Here is a 22,104-nt window from a genome sequence, read left to right on the forward strand (position 1 = left end):
GTACAGGATTCTGAATCCCCTTGAATTTTTCACAGGACTCAAGTACACTTCAGGGCCCTTGGATATATCCTTGGACAAAGCCATTACTAATCCCATTGAAACATACCTTTCTACTTCTTCTAAGATAGTTTAGAAGCAACTCTTCATTAGACAGTGACAAGCAATTAAGATGCACCTAGCTGGCCTTTCCAAAGTAAATTTGGGACCCCTTAACAAGTCACTACCACAACATAGTGGGATTGGCCAGAATCTAAAAAACAAATAAAACAAAAAGAGAAGATACTAGAATTTGTTGCACATGTTATTTCATGAAATGTCTATTGTAGTTATATGTGTAACATAGGTATGCAGTAGGTTCTGATGCAAAATTTATTTCTTAACATGGGTTATGGTCAAAATAGTTTTAAGAGTTACCAGACTAGAATTGAGCTAATGTACTTGAGAGTATTAGGGACAAAGAGCCAAATTTACATTATTACATTTGGATTTACTAAATTCAAAGAATGATTTGATGGCTGTAACCATAAGTACTTGAACAGGCCAAGTAGGCAATTGTTTTGACCAAGTTCATTGCACCCCATCTAAAGAGGCCTCCTGTGTTGTCTAACAGTATGGACTATTGCGGAGATCATCTCCAGCATGTGTCGTGCTCCATGCAAGGCAGAGAGAAGTTTTTATAAGCATTGCATTTCTGGTTCTGCACTTGTCAGCTTTCTCTACATGGATATCTCATTTTCATCTCAAATTTACATGAACAAAATTGGAACTCAACTGCAATCCCAAATCTGTTCCTCTGGTTATGAGGAACATCCACCAAGTTGCTCTGATTCCAGTCTTAGGGTTTTTTTGTTTTTGTTTTGTTTTATTTTTTGACTCGTTTCATTATTACTCTCTTTATATCTTACTTGATGACAAGCCCTGTGGGCTCCTTATCCACAATATATTCTTACTCTGACCACTCCCTTCTTCTGTCCTAGTACCTCCCTGGTGCCTGGACAACTGTAATAGCCTCCTAAATGGTCTCCCTACTTCTTCTCACATTTCCCTAATACCCGTTCTCTACAAGGCAGCCAAAGTGAGCTTTAAATTAAGTCAGACAATTTTATTCACCTGTTTAATGTACTTCATTGGCTTCATATTATACCAAGAATAATGCCTACACTCCTCAGATGACTCATAAAACTTTGCAAAAGCCTGCCTTTGCCTTGCCCCCCAAATGAATCTCATACCACTCTCTTTATGGTCGGCACCCATCAACCATAATAAACTTCCTTCTTTAGCTTAAATAGACAGAACATATTTCTACATCAGGACATTGTACTTCTTGTCCCACTTGCCTGGGGATGTTCCTTATCCAGATCTTAGCCCCAAACTTGTCAGTTTGGACTATTTCCTCACTTCCTAGTTTTGAATCATTTGTGGGTAATTACTTCCCAAAAGAAGTCAAACATGCATTTTTACTTAATTTTTCAAATGCAGCCTATCATTAAGAATCTTATCTGTCCCTGCAATGTTAATTTTAGTGTGATGTGTTTGTAGTTAGTTTAAAATTTCCATTACAGGCCAAAGAAATTTGTTAGCAAACCAGTGGGATATGAAAAGTTCCAGATTTGTGGTCTAGTTACAAGGTGGTGTAACTCAGGTGAGTAGATAATTTACATTAGAACATGCTTAAATACAAGCTGGTGGAAATCTGCAATGCCATGGCTTACAGAGGAGAGTGATATCTAAATGTCTAGAGGCAGCAAAATGTAGTAGGTAAGACTGAGGATTTGGAGTTTTCTGGGTTCCAATCCTACTGTATCACTTACTAGCTGGGAGAACTTGGGCAAGTCATAACCTCACTGTGCCTTTATATCTTCATCTGTAAAATGAGGAAAGTACTTGTACCTACCTCCTAGAGTTATTGTGAAGATCAAATCAATTAGTCCAGAAAATGTTTAGAATGGAACCTGGTATGTAAGTTCAGCTATTATCATGGTGTACAGGTCTTTCCACAGCAGGATGTGAAAATGAACCTATATGTTTGGCATTAATGTTAAAGTACTCATGAGAGAAAAGATTTGCCTCCTCCCTTTCACTCCCCAACACCCACACACTAAAAAGAGGTGAAGAAAAGAGCATATTGCTCTTGGGAAGGTAGAAATTGCTATCAGAAGAGCAGACACAGGTCAGGGAAGAGAGAAGTAAACAATTCTAAGTCCTCAAATACAGATAGGATCAGGCCAAGACAGCTTAGGCTTGAGGGGGCTCCTAGTGATCAAATTTGGGACAATTTGAGTACCACAAATAAATAAAGGAAAGAAGGAAGGAAGGAAGCTGATAACATACAAATTGAATTTTTGAAAGCATAAATTAATAGTGGGGATTTCCCTATAAGAGGGAAAGAGGAAGGAGGGAGAGAGGGGAAGGGTGGGAGAAAAAGAAGAGGGAGGGAAGGCAGAAGAGATGAACAGCCCTCAGTGCAATAAATGATCCAAGCAATGATCATCAATGGGTGCAAAACCATTGGGTAAAATGTAGGGAAAACAGAGTATTCATGTGGATCAAAGTATTACCCCACAAATTGCTTCTTACTCCCCAAAGAAAAATCTGACTGTCAACATTTTAACTAAGTGCTCAAATTTACCATCACCAACAGTTGGGCAACTTGACATCATGTGTCTCTTGATTTGAAGCCATAAGCAGTACGCAAGTCCTACCACCTACAGAGTAGAATTCTATCCAGTATGCACGCCAGAAATGTTTAGCCTGATTGTAACATGAGGAAACAGTGAGGAAATTTCGGAATGTGGTCAGATGTTCAGAACAAATGGCCTGGACACTGAAAAAAACACAAGTCAGTGATAAGTAGGGTGTTTTCTACTCTAGATTGAGAAACCAAGAAGAGTAAATAACCAAATGCAGTGCATGAAACTTAATTAGATCTCAAATTTCGAAAGACAAAAGCAACTATTAAAAACATTTCAGGAGCAATAAGGGAGTCTGAAAAGAGCATAAACCAGACGATATTCAGATATGAAAGTGTGCTTATCTAATAGAATGTCTCTATTTTTTCAGAGATGCCTATTAAGGTACACAGAGTTGTAGGGTCATGATGTCTGTAAATTCAAAAGTTGAGAAAAAAAAATTGTGTGTAAACAAACGTGTGTATGTGTGTGTGTGTGTGTGTGTGTGAGAGAGAGAGAGAGAGAGAGAGAAAGCACATATTGCAAAAAACTAAATATTGGTGGAATGATGATGGCATTATGGTTGTTCCCTGCAGTATTATTTCAAATTTGCTGTATATTTGAAAAAAAAAAAAAAAAAAGAAACTAAAACAAAAATATAGCCAAAATACAAAATTAACAGCTTCTTACCTGTTGCATTCTGTGCTCCTGCCAGCCTGGCTCTTATTAAGCCGTGTCTCTCTTTGAGGCGAAGAATTCGAACTTTTGGAAACTGAGACATGTATTTATCCAGATTATCTTTTAGGTAGTCTATATCACAGCAAGAATAGATAAGGAAACACTTTGAGTAACTAGATCTGGATAATACTAGCAGTGCCTCCTTAACATCAAATTCTAGAAACTCTGATATTTACTATCGTCGATAAATTTTATTCCTTGGGCCATGATTTTATTTTCTGATGTCATTTTCTTGGATAGGTTTTTGTCTGTATTCAATTCTCTAAGCTATCTGTTTCCTAAATCTCAAATCCTTTTCAGGGTTGCCAAGTTACAGAGGAGGGCTCACCTTCTCTGAGTATTTGTCAGGACAGGGCAAATTTGCCTTGAAATAAAATAAGCTCAGGTTTCTGTACGAACATCCCAGCTTACAAACCAAGCCAAGCCAAGACCCAGGCAGAAGGCTAAATAAACATTGTATGCAAATTGAAAAACTTGTGAAAGAAAGATATTGCAACTGCAATTGGTTAAGTCCACTGTCACTTCCCGACTATGATGCCCTCTCCATCATACCTCTTTTGTCTTGTTGGGTGGCCAAAGAGGAATCCATGTAAAAGAATGCTGTTGGGGTTCTATGGGGTATATTTATATGACTTGCAATCACTTCTATGTGTAATTAAGCTATTGACAGATATCCTAGGTAGGAATGGCTTCCAAAAGTATTTCTGCTGCTCACTTTCCTACTAATTTTGTGGGACTTTTTCTTCTTTCTTTTTTTTAATGTTTATTTATGTGAGAGAGGGAGAGAGCAAGCAGGGGACGGGCAGAGAGAGAGGGAGACACAGAATCCTAAGCAGGCTTCAGGCTGTAAGCTGTTAGCACAGAGCTTACGCAGGGCTCGAATTCATGAACCACGAGATCATGACCTGAGCCGGATTCTTAACTGACTGAGCCATCCAGGCACCCTTATGGGATTTTTTTCTTAAAGAGGACCCTGAAACCATCTAAGCTTTAGGTCCCTCCAAATCTGGACCTGCCATTCATACAGAAGACTATCATTTGCTTGGTGACTAGATACTATTTCTTTGTATGTTCTCAAGGCCCCTTCTCAAAGTTTTCAACCAGTTTTTTCTCATGGATTTTCCCTGCTCCTGGACCTCAGTGTGATTCTGGTAGGCACTCTGAGGCTGATGAAACTGGCCCATGTCATTGTGGTCATGATCAAAGCTACGTTGTTCTATTAGGGTTGTCCTCTCTTTGCTATTCGCTAAAGTTTTCTGAAGTGGGTCGCATTTTGGAAATTTGTGGTGTGGTGGGAAGGGGACCTCAGGTGGAAAAGGGCCACTTACGTACACAAATTATGTGATAACCCCAATAGAGAGATTCTTCACTTCTTCTGCACCATGGTGGATTCTGCCTTTGCACTCTGTTGAAGCTTCATCTGTTTGGTCCTATAGACAATTTGTCTTCTCAACACTTAACATGTAATGTGCTTTGCTCTTGAGGAAGAAACCACAGACCGTCCATATCTTTGTTTTCCACGGAGTCTAACTCTGACTTGTTACATATATACGAAAGTTTAATTTTCAGGAGTGTTTTTCTTACCTTTGGTGCTGAAGTCATCCACCAGAAGAATCTCCTTGATGAGGTGCGGAGGAGAGCGATTAAGTACACTATGAACAGACCTCAGGAGAGTGGACCACACTTCATCCACAAAGCACATGATGACACTGGTGGTCGGGAGGTTATTGTGAACTAGCTGCTCTGCACACCTGGGCCAGGACACAAGCAGGGCACAGTGATGTGCTAACAAGAGCCATGAGATGGTTTTAAAAGTCACAGAGTACAATTGTATGTATGTACACATAGACTCACATGCTCTGTTTATCTGTGGGTATGTCTATCTGTTTTTCTATATATCTGTTCATCCATCCATCCGTCATCTACTACATATATCAGTGATAATTTTCTCATGTATCTTTCTTGAGGAAGGGTATAAATAAAATAAACAAGCAGAGGAAGAATAACCAGTAACAGTGGTTGCTATAAAAGCAACGCAAGCCATGAGAAGTTCCTGTGGAGGCATCTCGTTGTAGTGGACAGGACATAGGCTGTATTGGTTAGACACTATTTTGAATCTCAGCACCAATATTTCTCAGATCTTTATCCTTTGATACCGTACTTAATATCTCTATATCTCAGTTCCTTCATCTTTAAAATTAGGTGAAAGTTCTTATTCAATAGAGTTTTACGGTCTAGAAAGAATGCACATAAATTGTCTAGCACATTTCCTGGCACAGGAATTCACCAAATGGTAGCCACCGCTATGCTAATTAGACCATATACCACAAGAGAACACTCCGACATAATTAATGTTACCAAGTAGCTTATGATTGCCCTTCCAACTGGCCTCCTGCCAAGTGCCAAAGGAAATATTCTTTTTCTCACTCTGCACGTGAATGCATGTATGGAGGTATATGGATATATATAATTAAACTCTTCATCTTCCCTATCTACTTAGGGGTTGCTTGCTGAGACTCTCTGTGCTACAGAGTAACCACAGTTGAAATAATTTTGCTGGCATAGAGAGGAGGATAAGGCTCCAGTGGGCGTTGGTATTCAGGTAGGTTGTAATTAGTCTTGGTTTTTTACCTTGCCCTGCAGTGCCCACTGCCTCACTGCTGGTTTCTTCCATCCCCTGCCTGTGCTACACTTCTCAGGAGGGTGCCCAGCAGAACCTCACAAAGAATATTCACCATCCTTCTAACACGGCTACTGTTAGTAATGTCATAATTAAATTATGATGATCATAAATAAATATTATGGGCTCTCTGTATCATTTCAATTTAAACCAACAGGATCTCTTCCCCCTTTTACGGGTGAATAATTGAAATCATGGCGAGGCTAGTTCACGATTGGACTGTTAGTGAATGACACAGTTGGGACTCAAACTCTGCTGCAGTCTGGCTCTAGAAATAGCCATTCAGGAAGCCTTCAGTTCTCGAGAATAAAAGAAGCTGGCAGTCTATGTATCATTTTGTGGGAGTAGACACTTCTGCCAGATAATATAACTACACTTTGCTTAGTCTGTAAAGAAGAAATAGATAAGAGTAAAAACCATAGTAAAACCATATTTGCATGCATCCACCATTTACCCATCATACTTAATAAAGTACTATTATGCAGATAATTGTAACAACTGGTTGTGATCCATATTATTAACCTCTTCTCTAAATACAGCAAACTGACGCTTGAGAAGTTAGATTACTTACTCAGCATGATTCACCTGGAAAAGATATATAAGGAAATGCGAATGAATGGTCTTCATTTCACTGCGTTATGCTGATTTTTCTGTACTACGAGCATGGGTTTTGGCAGCAGATAGGTAAGTGGTCAAATATCAGTTCCCCTAATTACTGGCTTAGATAAATTGTACAACTTCTTCAAACCTCAGTTTGCCAGAGATTAAGAACCTCCAAGCAGAGATTAAGAATCCACTTATTGTAGGATTCATTGCAAATATTATATAAAACTCACCTAGTATATACCTGACACGCAGCAGATACTTAAGAAAAGGTAGGCAAATCCAGCTTTGGTCTGTAATTCCAATGGTTCCCTAAAGTGGATGGTTATTATAGTGACCTACAAGAGCCTCATGAAAACATAAATATCCAATCTCCATATCCCCAAAATCAATTCAGCGGTAGGCTCTGAGAATATATGTCTTAAAAAACAATCAGTATAAATAAAAATCTACAAACAAAAGGACAACTCACGAGTTGTTAATTAATAGGCCAGTTTGGGAACTTGAGTTCTAAGAGAAAGTGGATTTATTTTACTTATTTTTGGTGGATAATCTTTAAAAAAAAAATCAACTGAGTGCTGATAAGAGCATGACCTGAATGTTGAAGTGACATAAAATAAAACAAACAAACACGTTTTGATCAGGTATCGCGATCTAGTGATCAGGTATTTAATGTTAACATTAATTAACAGGCAGCCTAAACTAATCTTATCCTACACTAAAGATCCACAGATTGGCATTTCTGAATAATATGAGATATTCTTGACTTCACTAAGGGCTATATTAGTTTCCTGTGGCTGCTGTAACAAATTACAAGAAAAAAAATCTGCTTCTCAGTTTCTTCCTCAATTTATCTTTCTTCTCACATTTTACTATGAACAGAAACACCAGGCCACACCTTCAACGCTTGGCTTGGAATTTTCCTCAGCTAAATATCCAAGTTCATGACTTACACATTCTTCTTTCCACACAGCTGTAGGACACAATTTAGCCAAGGTTTCTGCCACTATCTTGCAAAGATCATCTTCCCTCCAGTTCACACTAATGTGTTCTGCATTTCCTTCTGAACCCTCACAAAAGGCACTTAGAAAGGTCATCTTTTTACCAACATTCTGTTCAAGACAATATATGTATTCTTAAAGCATTTTTAAAATGTTTATTTATTTTGAGAGAGACAGAGAGACAGAGTGTGAGCAGGGGAGGAGCAGAGAGAGAGGGAGACACAGAATTCAAAGCAGGCTCCAGGCTCTGAGCTGTCAGCACAGAGCCTGACGTGGGGCTCGAACCCACGAACCGCGAGATCATGACCTGAGCCAAAGTTGGACTCGCAACCAACTGAGCCACCCAGGCCCCCCAAATGTATGTATTCTTAAAGAGGACAGAAACTTTCTTTTCTGTGCTCCTCACTTCCTTCTAAGCCCTCACCTGCAGCATCGCTGACGTCTGTGTTTCTGTCAGCAATTTTCTTCAAAGTAAATGGATGACACTTTCACAGTTTTAGGTATTTATTATAGCAGCAACCCACGTTTTGATTCCGAACTCTTAGTTTCCTGTGACTGCCCATGATGAACCTTCTGGCTTAAAACAACAGAAACATGTGGTTTCACAGGTTTGGAGGCCACAGCATTAATTTATTGATTTTATTTCATATCTTCTGCATCTAGAATTTCCTGCTTACTACAACGCCACAACCTTGTAGCATAGTTGCACGTAATTAATATTTGATAAATATACATTAAATGGATGGATGGAAAAAAACGGAGATGGCATGGAGCTTAAATCAAAAGATTAATGGTGGAAGAAGAGGTATTTTTCTCTGAGATAGGAAGAAAAAACGTGGTAATGTATATAGATGAGTTTATGCACATGGGATGAGAAGTTGAAAGAATTTGTAGCTCATGTTGGAGAAAGGGTTATTTGTTAATGTAATAGGGTAGGGTGTTGAGAAGAAGAGAGAATATTGAGACACTATGAATAAAGGGAAGGAGTCCTGGCTAACTACACCTAAAAGGATTTTTGAGGAGCGTTGAGTATACTCCTGAATTGGGAGATTTCAAACCTCTAGTGAAAATACCCGGTGCGATTTGCTCCACCAGGGTCGGTCAGCCCCCGGGGTAGGAGAAGATAAAAGCAAATTGCTGAATTAATCCAAATCCAGAGGTCATCAGAGAAAATGAGGTAGAAAAGTGGTAGCGGATTTTGAGGATACTGGTATAAAATAGATAGATGTGCCATTGTGGGCTCTAGGCTGGGAGAGAGGAAGTAAAGCTAAGAGGAGTGTAATAGCCTGAGCGAAAGGAAGCCTACAGAAGACGTCGGTGACTTCCTGTGACTTCCTCATTTCTAATTTTATAACACAAGTGGATGTAAAATGCGTTTCACACTTAAACGTTCCTTATAACATTTGGTGCTGAGAAAAAAAAAAATTCTAAAAAGGAAGGGTCAGCTGCCCAAGTTCTGCCTGGGCCATCTGAACCAATAAGCCTCCACTGGGAAGTCCTGAGAGTTTCTTCACTGTTAAAATTTGGGTGACATTAGAAAATCTAGCTACAAATGAGAATACATTGGGGAGGTAAACAAGCAGGCTAACGGATGAATCTTCTTGGATAATAAATCAGTAGATTTTTTTATGTCTCTTTTAGAAGGAAGTTCTAAGATGTGTCATAATGCTAGACAGTTTGAAACTGGAGGTAGAAACAGCTCTCAGAGATTTGGAAGATTCAGGGAAAGCGCCTCCCCTGGCCAAATATCTGAGCTTCCATTTACCCTATCCTATCATGGTTCCTTAGTTTCACCATTAGGCATCCACATGGGTGGGTCCTGAAGGATTCTACTAGATGCCAGTTTCCTAAGAAATAAGTAGGACCTGTGCCAATTATTGACAGATACATATTCCAGATGCATGGACGGAATCCATTCAAAGAAGGTAATATTGCACAGGCCATACTGGTGCCTGGAAAAAGGGGGAGCATGAAAGGATGGGGAAAAGGGGCACAGAAGGAGGTGAAAGAGGTTTGAAGTACAAAGTTGCAGAGCGTGCCTTGCTTCAGGTGGCTGGGATATCAGGGCACTCTAGCATTTATAGGTACCTGGTTTCCTGCACAACTCAGCAGGTTAAACGTGTTTCCAGGTGTCCAGAAAAACCAGCAGGCTCCCTTTCTTATGTACAGTCATCTAGTTTCTGCAGTCTGTAAAAACTATTTCAAAACTGACCCAACTAAAACAAATTTCCTTTCTTCCAGTGTGCCTGTTGGAAACCTTTCTGCTGTACTGAAGGGAGGCACTGAAGCCCAAGTCAAGCCTTATTTAAATGCAAGATATTTCTGGGTTGGTAATGTTTTTTGAGGTTAGGGAGTCACATCTTTCTTCCGTATGCTCATCCGTTACACAAATTAGGTGTTTAGAGTCCACAGATTTCATGCTGCACCTAAAAATGAACCCAATCTGTATTGTTTGGGGGAAGCCTAGACTCACATTATGGCAGCCAATCTAAGTACTTAGTACAAATGGGGAGTACCGTCGTGGGACAGCTTTCTGGACTTTGTCTAGACTTGGGAAAGATGACGAGGGACCGAGTTTTGATTCCTTTCTGACACTTATTGACTGCGTGACCATCAGTAAGTAGTGTAACTGTGTGGACCCTCAGTTTCTTCACTTTTAGGGTGAAGATCACAGTGCCTGCATCACAGAGTGTCTGAGAAGATTTGATGTGATAATGGATATAAAAATACCGTGTAAGTTCCATAGTCAAAACCCGCGTGAGGACCTGTGATTACCTACAATGCAAACACACCCATTTTGACTGGGTATATTGACCTTTTCTCAGGCCAACCTTTAATTCAGCTCTATCAAGGGCTCATCGTTTATCAAGAGACTCAGAACAGTGATGCGTTTTGCCTTCTTGGCTTGTGAGGCTGAATGCTCAGCCACTCACCTGATTTGAATGTAGTCTCTCCAATAAAGAAGGTTTCAAATCATAAGATGGGGGGAACGATAACATTCTCTTATTTTTATGAATTTTTCATTTTATTCCAAAACCATCAAAATGCACTATGTGGGTCAAGTCTCAGTCTTCTCAGGTTTGAACAGAAGGTCGAGGAGAATGTTTCTCAACTTTGATTTGCAATTCAACTAGTGCCTGGAGGTGAGCCTTCAGGGGCCTTCACTCCCCAAGCTCTGCTATCTTCGGGAGGATCAGAAGGAGAATCGGGCATTCAGCTGAGGAGCTCTGTCCAGTATTCTATTCTTTTCTATGAGAACTTAGCTGTATTGGGGCTTCTTTTCCTCTCCCTGACCACAGGGCATAGTTACATAAAAAGTTTACTTTTATATGTTTTGTTCTTTCTAGGGTAGACTACCTTGGCATTCGGTCAGAATTGCCCAACTAATTTATAAGATTTCAGTCATGCTCACCACCTCTACTCCAAAGGCTTTCGCCAGCTGAGGCTGTGGCTCCTGAAGTAACCGTATATCCATCAAAGCCACTGGACTCAGGATCCACATGCACCACTTTAACAATAGTCTATTTTGAGCAGGCAGCTGTCAGAGTGAGACTGGGATGAAAGGGCGAAGAGCGGGGGTGGGGTAATGTGGCAGAAACAGTTCTGGGTGGAGGTCAGGGCACCTTGGGGGTAGGTATCTCTGTCTCTCCTATGGTGTGTGACCTTGAGCAAGTCACTTCCCTTCTCAGACTTCTCTGTCACATAAGGGACTGGATTAGATGGACTTCGAAGCTTCATCCAGTACTCACGTCCTGTGATTCTCTATACCGCGTTAGCCTCATTCACCCATAAGTGATTCCTTCTGGGTCATGAGACCCTTCAGAAAAGGGAAATTAAATTCCTATTACTATGGCTTTAACCCCTCCCACCTTTTCTTGCTGGCCCTTAGAAGAACCTTAACAAGATCCTGAGTGATCTGGATTTGGCTGATCTTCTGTGGTCTCATTTCCACGGCCCTCTCCCACCCCATGTCAGATTTCCCTCAGTTTCTTAATGGATCATTTTTTAAAAATATCTTTCCCCCACTTCTCCAACTTCCTACCCCTTCAGGTCGCATTTCAAACACCTCTGTCCTCTCTCAGGCCGGGTTTGGCTTCTCTCTTCCTTACTCCAGGACTACCCAGTGCTCCCACATAACGTTTTGCTGTATGCACCTTGGAGGCAGGGGCCATGTTCAGATGTCAGATCACATAGCGGGAGCCTAGGGATGTTCACCGTTGAGGTTGTTGGCAGTGTTGGACTCACCTTTGCTTAGTGCTGTGCAGAAAATAATTTCTTACAAGTTTTCTCTCTGAAGAGGTACCTGACATGCAAAACTAATTCCCTTCTTACACCTCTGACCCACGTGTAAGGAAGAGAAATAGAGATGTCTTTATTTCTGTCAAAGTTATAGGATTATAAGGAAGCAAAAGAAGGAGGAGCTGTAGCTTTATGGAAAGACCACTAGAATTAGCTGTCAGGAAATTTTCTTTTGAATCTCAGCTCGGCTGTTGGCTTGCAGGGACAGGAGATATATCATTTGTTCCTTTAGAGCCTCAGCCTCATTTTTCTCATCTGTAAATCATACGAGAGGGAGGATATCTTTCATAGCGCTGCTGTGAGGATTGGCTAGAATAAAAGCATGCACACACACACATTTAGAAAATCTACACACACACACACACACACACACACACGCATGCACGCACATCACTGCCCAGAACATAAAGGAAAGGGACTGCCCCTGGGGAATTATCTGCTGCCGTCTCAGATCTCAGGTGCCTCTTCTAGGTCCTGTTTCTCCATCGGCAGAGCTGGGACGATGATAGCACCTGCCTTGGAGAATGGTCTTAAGGATCAGATAAGAGGAGGCAAGTCAGAAAGGCCCTCATAAATACTGCTCCTTCTCACACGTGTCCACACATAACATTTTAGAAGTGGAGCCCATTTGGAAGATACTTTCATTTGGAATAACAGAGATTTTTTTTAAACATAGAGGGGACTCTGCAAAGCCTCTTTCACTTTGAGAGCAAACAACAAAATAGAGCTTCTAAACACTGTCATTTTCCCCCAACTTTCTGACCCTCGAGTGAACAACGTTTCATTCTTGAGAGGCTGTGCTCTGAATGGATCTCCCAGAACAGCCCAACAGGCACTTATTTTCTGAGACAAGAGCAGCAAGAGTTTGATAAAATTAGGTTATATTAGGCACATGGATTAGATGTGTAAAAGAGACATGTAAATAGTTTCGGATTCCTGCATTTACTAATTATTCTCTCCCAGAAATATTTCTAAGTCTCTGGCAGTGTTTGGGAGAAAAAGTCCCCGATCTGCTGCAACAGTTTTCTCAGTTTTACATTAATGAGGCATGGTTTAGCTGTTTCCTTCTCTCTGAGCTAGTAGCAGAAATGTGTTTTAGGTCCTCTGATCATCTTTCTCCTTATTACTCTTGCGTGATGGGGAGGGTGTGATAAAGGAGAGGATGGAAATGTCCTGTGTCATCTTTTGGCCCCATTTAACCTTTGTCACGCTATGGTCTAGTCTGTACCTTTTAAGCAATTTTTGCTTTTTATTTCCTGCTCTCTGCATGAAATAGCACATACAAACACGCAAAGGCACACAAATGAGCATACACGCGCACACACACACACACACACACACACACTCCAAAGCACCAGAAATAACCCTTTTAAATCACCTTGTCAGATTTTTCTTTCCCACTCCTGTTTCATTTTCCAGGGAGATCCTACAGCATCACCAGTCAATTCTAGATAATATTCCCTGATCACTGTTCGTCACAAGAGTGGTCTCATTTCATCAATTAAAATATCTATCCTATGTAAAAATAAAGCATTTGAACTTTATTTAACTTTAAAGTTTCTCTTTTTTTCCCAGCCTGATGAACTTGTAGGAGCCCAATCCTTGGAAAGATGTGTGGTCAGTTTTTATTTTTTTTTCCCTCCCGATCGTTCCTCTTCCTCCAGTAATTTATTAGTTATGGTTTTTGACCTCAGTAGGATTGAGAGGGGAGGAAGGGGTGGAAATTAGGGTTCTAGAAAGGTTTTTCTTTCCCCTCAGTAATTTAGACTGGTTTGTGGCAAACGCCCGGTGCTATCGTTTGCTTTTCGTATGAGCCAAAAGAAAACTCTCCGTAGCTGTGTAGGAAGGAATCAAATTATTGGTTGACAATCCCAGGACTGGGCTAAGAGAGTAAAGACTGGTTTTAATTGCTTTATAGAGGGGCTTGCCAGAGTTCTGTAGGAAAAGCAAAGCATTAAATTAAGCAATCGAGTAACCTCATGACGACGCAGCAGTCGTAGAACAGCATGCTGTAATTCTTATTGTACTTTAAAAACCAAATGCTGGCAGCAAAAACCTTCTTGAGTCATTTTCCTCTAAAACAGATTCCGGAAGTGCACTCTGAAAATAAGTTCATTTTTGGACTTTCATCCTAACTATATAGCTGCAGGCCAGAAGACAGACTTCTCTCTGTAGCATGGCCCTACACTTTCCATGGACAGAGCCACGTTTTAGCAAAATCTGTGTATATTGATTGTTGCTGACTGAAACAAACTTCAGTAACTAAGAGCAAGAACAGTAAGGATTAGCTTTTTATAAAGAAAAAAAAGTTACATGTGGAACTCTAAAATGACTATCAACAATTTTTTATTTGAAGAGTATTTTACAGGCAAAACTTCTGGGCAAAAAATGAAATTGTACTTTACTTACTGACATAAAGCATCATTGTCAATAAAATGAGATTTTTTTTCCTCCCTTGAAAGTCAAAACATTGAAATGAGAAACCAAACAACGAAACTATGAACTAAAGAATAATGAATAGATAAAATAGATCAACGGATAGATCATAGTGTTAGAACAGGATGTATTTACCTTAAACCAGATACTAACATAGTCTATATATTCAAAATGAAAAATTAGGTAGTCATTGTTAATTTATAAAAAGACGTTTTGCGTACTGTAGTTGAATAGCTACCTCTCATTTACGGTTTTAAGATAGGACCAATTTTCAAAAATCGTTTCTGAGAAACATACCTTTTAAAACCATGTTGCTCGATGCTAAGGGGGTAGAAAATGAAGGAAGAGACAGAGTTTCCTTCAGAAGCTTACACTTTCAGTGAGAAGACAAAACGGATTCTCGAGGCTCCAGTGAAGAAAGAGCACACAACAAGGAGTGGTTCAGTAAATGTGAGCACATTAAAGGTCATTGGAATTTAGAGGTCGGAGTCGATTTATGGTCTAGGAGGAGATAAACTACAGTTGGATTTTGAGCGATGTCAGACTAAGGTGTGCAGGAGAAAAGTGATGTCAGACTAAGGTCTGCAAGGTGGGGGTCTGGGAGAAGGCGCCAGTGAAAAGGAACATCAGTAGATGGTACGAGCATCATAGGCAGGCAAGGGTAATGAGATACTTTCTTAATGCTAAGGGCCCACAGAAGAGAGAATGTCACATGCAGAAAGCTATAGCCACACTGCAAGGGATAGAGACTTGGTTGGCACTGAAAAGGAGAGTGAGAATAATGCTGATGACAGACAGGAGCCCTTGGGCTTTTGGAAAAACCCACGACTGCATCTCAACAGCTTAGAAATGGTTCTCTGGGACTCAGGAGAAAAGGAGGGCAGGGCAGTTTTGGAGAAGAGAGTTTGATTTTGGAACTAGAGCAGGTGAAAGCGTCCTGGGCATCCTGCCTGTCTCCTGTCTCTGTCAGGGCCAACGTCGTCCCTCCTAGCATATCAGTTAAATCATCCTGAAGAAGTTATTAGCTGGTAACTGGTTAATATCTTTACTCAGGGGAATTGAATCCAAATGAACATACTAGCAAATCTATGGTCTTTACCCCTTTCTCTTGGTTCAGTGTGCATTCAGTAGGCAGTTATGATATGCCAATTATTATGTTAATCATTCCATAGCAGTGGATTTTTGGAAATATCAAGAACAGTGGGGAAGATATCCCCCAGAATTGTTAACATTGAAGGGTTTTAGTGGGGGGCTACTGTAGCTACTTTTAAGGCAAGCCCTCCTGTCCACCTGTGTTCTTAACAGATCTCTCTCTGTGTCGGTCTCTGTCTCTCTCATACACACACACATATTTTCTTGCTATATTCTATAACAATTTCCCCCTCACACTGACTTTAAAATGCATTAGCTCCAAAACTCTTCTTGTGTGCATTCTTATAAACCATTTCACAAACTTTTTGGGCAAGGCTGAAAATAAATAAATTCGAAGTCAGAAGGCCACAGATCACGGCAGCCTGATGAGTCAAATGGTTTTCATTTGTATTTTCTTCCAACTGTATCCATATGAATACATAATTTGCATATATTTGTAGGCAGGGTGTTTGGGTAAAAGAAAAGCAAAATAATGTATCCTCTTTCAAGGAAGAGCGGCACACAAGGGCTGTAAATAGTCCGGTGGGCCCTATACCTAGGATCCCTTGTGGCTACACCGTCCCCTCCACCCTGCTGGCATAGAGCACGAGGGAGGCAGCTGGCCGAGAGCGCCTATGTTTAGCCAAGGTGGGTTGTGTGACAAGAGGGAGGGGGCCTGGCCACATGCTGCCTGACTCATCCTGTCAAGCCTACGTGTCAGTTCCTCCCCAGTTGGGACAGCCTCCTTCAGAAGACAGAGCCTGACTATGACGTTTCCACGAACTTCATCTGCCACAGACCAATTTGCAGAAGCTACGAGGTGCTGGGCACCACTGAGCCCTCAATAAACCGCATGGCTGATAACATCATTATTACTTGCTGTTGGCCCTCACACGATTGCCCTTTCTCTGGTTGGGAACTGGGGTCCGTGCTCCTGGGCGCTGCCTGACTCTTCCCCATGCTCCATAGCAGTCTGCCAGACCACGGTAGGGAGGTAAAACTGAAGCCGCTTTGCCTATTGCTTCCCTCTCTGGCATTTCGTGTTCAAAGCTGGCAAATTTATGTGTGCATACATAAAATAAATGTGTGATATGTGATATCCAGGATTTCAGATCAGAGCTGGTCCAACATAATTTTTAGGATCCTTTTGGGCGGGGGGGGGCGGGGAGTTGGGGGGGCGGTAATCGGCAAGAGATAAGCGATAAAGAGCACAGCATAATTTCGGGAACGGATTTTAATAACTTCTTTAAATTTACTGCTCTCTGCCCACGGACAATATAACTTCCCAGGGCTTCACTTTTACCATGTTTAGCTTGGGCATGTTTGTGTTCTCCTCCAGGTTGTGAGCCCCCCAGGGTGAGGGACTTTGGGGGGGGGCACAGTGCTTGGTCTCAGCAGGCGTTGGTGCTTGGCTGAAAGCTACTTGCCAGTTGCTCAGAGAGCTGACAAGGGCTTCCCTTAGCTGAAGAGGCTCCTCTTACTAACATGACAGGCACATCTCTGTCTGCCTTCCTCCTAGGAACGCTGACTATCTCGGTCATAAACAAGAGTTTTCCACTGAGGATAAACAAGGCCACTGTTTACATACCACTGGTGCTAAGTCTGAGTCTTGACGTTCCCTAATTCCGACCTTTAGGCAAACATTCTGTGGCTCAGGGATTGCATATCCAGGCATTCATGGATCTGTAGTATCAGTTAACTGTATTAACGGTATTGATGGAGAGCGAACGTACGCCTACAACGTACTTTCATTTATGAATGGGCCAAAAGGGACCAGGAACCAAAATGCGTTTGAATCAGAGGAGATATTTTGTGATTTGATCCACCTCCCGTTGATGTAGTTAGAGGAATTTAGTTCATTGAAGAATTGGTTGGCGAAGCCTCATCGGGAAGCTTCAGAGTTGTGCTATCCTGGGAAAGTGCTATGATTTCTGAGTGTCCTCTATTACCTTGAACCCATAACAACTGCCGGCTCCTTTCTAGGTCTCTTATGAAGTTCACATGATGGGTATGCCGGCTCTTTGTAAATGGTGAAATTCTAAACATTTAAGTGGTTGGGAATAGGCACTCGTACACCCTGCAGGTGTTGTAAGTTATTGACCAATTGACTTTTTCCGACATTATTTTTCCTGTAGAAATGAACTCCCAAAATGTCTATCATCCCACCTACAAAGGATATTAAGTTTTAGGGAGTAAAGTCATTTCTTCACTTGCTATTCTGGTGATCATTAGTCACGGTTAGGCAGAATTCTCCTGGTTAAGATATAATTCCAGGGAGGCCTGGAAGGCACCTTCTCTATGCTCATTTCCCAAATACATTCCTGACAAACCCGCTAATCATGTATAAGTTCTGAAATTGAGAATTCACTTCGTTGTCACTATTTTAATGGAATTGCATTTTAAGCTCTATCATTCATAGATACCTTATTAGGAATTAAGTTCATCTAATAAGTTTAATAGGTTTTCAGTAGCAGGAAGGAATGGAACATGAGCTAACAGAGGTGGGAGCCAAAGTCTCAGAGAAGTTAAGTGTAGAGAGAGGACACCGCGGGTGTGGTATATCAGAATTATTCTCTCTGTGGATGGTAGACTATTTGGACTGAGTCTAATGATTCATGCTGCTTTAATTCTCTAGGTGACCAAGACTCATGCAAAATTGTCTAGAAATATATATTCTCTACATAAGAGCCAAAATACTTTGGGTCGAGGAAAGAGAAGAGAAACGGATCTTACCCAGCAGGTCTTGTGTCTTCAATGGCTCTGTCCACTGGAATCAAATCACTGAGGTAGACATTGAAGTTTCCTTCCTTCCATCGTCTTTCCGCCTCCTTCTCTTTGCCCCGGGGGACAACTACAGGACGTCCAAATTGGCCTGGAGCTTTCGGGTCCCTTGGAGAAAGTGTCAGGTCAATTCTTAACACATGGTGCATTCCATGTTCTTCAGGTAAAAAGGCTTTTGTATGGTTTTGGTCGACTTCTGCAGGTTGGGCCTTGGCAGTCAAGTTGACTCTTGCTCGCTCTGGCCCCTCAGCTAAGGCTTGATGGGTTTGAGATACTGTCACTCTCTGTAGAGCAAGTGGAGAGAGAGATGCCTCACTTCTATTCCTGGAAATGTGTTTCCCTTGGCTTTCACCCAATACAAGAGGGAGTACAGTTTTGTTTTTAGGATTGGGGGCCTCCTTGGAGTCTGTCCTTAGCTCCTCCTCCTTGGTTATAATCACAACGTGGCTTTCAGAGAAATTGAATTTCTTCCCACCAGCCACTTTGGCTCGATCGTCCTTTGGCAAGCCCCCCAACTGTGTTTCATTAATATATTGCTTCTTTGAGCGATTTGAATTGGCAACCAACTTGGAAAAGGGAAGGTTCTTGTTGGCTTTGTGTTTATTTGAGTCTAGTTCTTTGCTCTGAGTCTCAGTTTTATTTAAGGCTACGGCTTCCCTGGGTTTTGGCATGAGTGGGCCGGCAGGGTGTGCCCTCTCATTTGCTACTGCCTGTGATTGCTGCTTTGATCTGTCAGTATTAGGCCCGATGGTCACATTTGGGTTTCTCTCGGCTGCTTGTTTTGATGTGTCACTGCTGAGACTATGACTCTTCAGGGTCTCCTGGTTTATACTGACAGGTCGTGCATGTACAGATATTTCTACCAATTGAGTTTCTCTTGCTGCTGTGAACAGGGTTTTCTGAGCCCCCCGAGTGCCCCCTTGCTTTGCCATGTGGCGAGAGTAGGCTTCAGGCTCGAGGTCCTGCTTCTCTGTCTTCTGCTTGGTGAAAGTCACTGGAAGGCTCTGGAAATACGCAGGATGCCACAAAGGGCCAACCTTGCCCCTTCCCAGGGCGTTCGGCGTTTTTCTTTCCCTCTGGGTTTGGTCCAAGTCAACCTCAACCTTGACCATACTCTTCTCAGTTTTTCTAAAGTTCTCTTTGCCCCACACGCCCTTCCCATGTCCCCTCAGTGGGGGCTTCATTTCTTTCATGCTACTGTAAAGGATCTTCATCTGGTCTGGCTGAACTCTGAATCCCATCCTCTCCCTCCTGACGATGTCTTCCTTGAGGACCCGAGTGTTGATCTCGCTGAATGACAGGCGGAGAGCTGCCATGTCAAAGAGCAGCCAGATGACAGAAGCAACAAATATAAATGCCAGGACTCGCCCACTTCCTCGGAAAAACTTTCGAATCTTGTTCATGGTGCAAAGGCTCCCCTTGCAGCCTTCCCTCCCTTTGAGCCTGCTTACCTTGAGTGGAGAGAGAGCTCAAGTAGCAGCAGCGTGGCCAGAAAGCACCCCCTCCCCTGAAAACAGCAGGAAACAGCAGTCCAAGGGGGAAAGCTCAGCTCCTAGTGCTTGTCAGTCTCTGCCTGCGTGGCATTTCACAGCAGAGCATCGCTGCCTGCTTGGCTGGCCCCTGGCTACACTGTGCTAAACACTGCCCTCAGGTCACCCTGGGAACAGTTGACTGCAGCCACCAGACAATTCAACATATCACTTGTCTCCCTGAGCCCACATCCACCTTCGTATAAGCCTGAGAAAAGGTGGGGGCCGGGCTGGGACGGCCACTCCTCTCCTCCCAGCTCGCCCGTCTGCACGCTGTAACTCAACACCACTTCTCATAAGGAAAACATTTCAAGCCGTTACCCAGAAAACTTCATTCAGCTCGCACCTTCCGTGTTCGGTGAGTGTGTGTGTGTGTGTGTGTGTGTGTGTATGTGTGTTTTCAGGGCAATTAAAGGGAAAGAAAACTTGGAGGGCATGTGTTCCTGGTTTGTAACCCCACCTACCCCATGCCTGCTCATTAACCCTGTTGTCCCCAGGTCTCTGAATGATTTGCCCCAGCAAATAATCACTGACCTTAGTGGTTCAGCTTTGAGACGTTAACAGCTTAAAGAAGGTGCCATAATCTCCGTGCCAGAGGTGGATGTTTAATTATTCAGAAGTTTTTCTCAAGTGGGTCTCAGAATGTTTCTTTATAAGTCAACGGATCTTTAAATTGGCTCCATTGATTTTTATTATTAAGTTCACCAGACATAAAGGTGACTTGTCACATTGCTGTAAAAGCTGCTAAACGCATACTTACTCTGGGTTTCAGTACTCATCTTGTCACGGATCAGGATCGAGAGCTTTGCAGATTGGACCAGCGGTGGGATCGGAGTTGGAATAGCCCTGGTAGACCCCACCCAGGCTTTGCGTAAGAATCATTCTAAAGGGGCGCTTGGGTGGCTCATTCGGTTGAGCGCCCGACTTTGGCTCAGGTCATGATCTCACGGTTGGTGGGTTTGAGCCCCACACTGGGCTCTGTGCTGACATCTCAGAGCCCGGAGCCTGCTTCGGATTCTGTGTCTCCCTGTCTCTCCGCCCCTTCCCCGCTCATGTTCTGTCTCTCTCTCTCTCAAAAATGAATAAATGTTAAAAAAAATTTTTTAAAGAATCATTCTAAAGATGTCCCCCCAGATTTTGATGGACTGATGGGGGTGGCGACAACAATGGCAGCTGGTCTGGTCTTGTGTTTTTAAGAAGCTTCCCAGGTCTTTATAATGTACAGCCAAAGCTGAGACACGCTGGTCTAGAATAAAATACCTCTTATTTTTGTGGTTCTGGAACGCTGCTCATAGTTTTTGGGAAATTCCCTCCCAAACAGAGTAAAACTGCGTTTTAACATCACCTGCTATAAACATTGTCCATAAAGTTTGAGAAGAATTTCCCAGAAGCACTGTTCTCCCATGAGCTTTGAGTGATCGGTGGCTGGTGTTACCACTTACTACTCTAGTGTCAGGAGGGGTATAGACTCTGCTTTGAGATAAATTTAGGCTCCCAAAGACTTGGAAAGGGAAGAAGGACAAATTATTATTTTTTAAGGTTTTAAAAATTTATTTATTGAGACGGGGGGGGGGGGAGAGACTGGGAGGGAGGGGCAGAGAGAGAGGGAGAGAGAATCCCAAGCAGACTCTGTGCTGTCAACACAGAGCCCAACACAGGGCTCAATCTCATGAACTGTGAAATCATGACCTGATCTGAAATCGAGTTGGACACTTAACCCACTGAGTCATCCAGGCACCCCAAGAAGGACAAATTCTGAATTCTCCATACTTAACGCATTGCTGTAGCATTTGGTCTTTAAATTAGCACCTTGCCCCAAAGCAGAGAACTAGATAAGTGCAGCTACAGTAACATGTTTCTTGAATCCCCAATTCTCCTTTTTATTCAGCAGCTGCTCAGTCAGATTTGGGATGTCCACATGGATGACAGCCTTGGTACCTCAGCCATTTCCTCCCTGCTGTGATTCATCCACCTTTCCAATATTTATTATGTTTTATGACTCAGGGCCTGTGTTGGGTGTTGAGGGATATTAAGTAAAGGGCATAGTGCTTGTCTGGGATCTCACACTCTATTGGTGGACGTGGACAGGTAGGCACATCTATAGTACATAATAAATAATATGAGAGAATAATATACTGGATTCTATGGGGACCTCGCTCAGTTTGGGGCTGCATGATAATTTTTGAAGAAATTTTCCTTAACGTTGAGAGATGAATGACAATATAGTTATTTTGGCT

The 22,104-nt window shown here is 42.1% G+C and overlaps 1 protein-coding gene across 1 annotated transcript in view; it reads right to left on the bottom strand.

The window, feature by feature from the left end:
• Positions 1-20,243, bottom strand: part of GALNT5 (polypeptide N-acetylgalactosaminyltransferase 5) — a 41,451-nt gene extending 21,208 nt beyond the window's left edge. Inside the window, exons 1-3 of the mRNA XM_019456794.2 lie at positions 18,291-20,243; positions 4,992-5,158; positions 3,360-3,479 (exon numbers count right to left, since the gene is read on the bottom strand). Coding sequence (XP_019312339.2) covers positions 3,360-3,479; positions 4,992-5,158; positions 18,291-19,741 — 1,738 coding nt within the window. The 5' untranslated portion in view covers positions 19,742-20,243. The remainder of the gene's footprint in view (positions 1-3,359; positions 3,480-4,991; positions 5,159-18,290) is intronic.
• Positions 20,244-22,104: the final 1,861 nt, after the last annotated feature.

The sequence above is a fragment of the Panthera pardus genome, unplaced genomic scaffold, assembly GCF_024362965.1.
Source record: "Panthera pardus isolate Hobbes unplaced genomic scaffold, ASM2436296v1 HiC_scaffold_10, whole genome shotgun sequence".
NCBI lineage: Eukaryota > Metazoa > Chordata > Mammalia > Carnivora > Felidae > Panthera > Panthera pardus.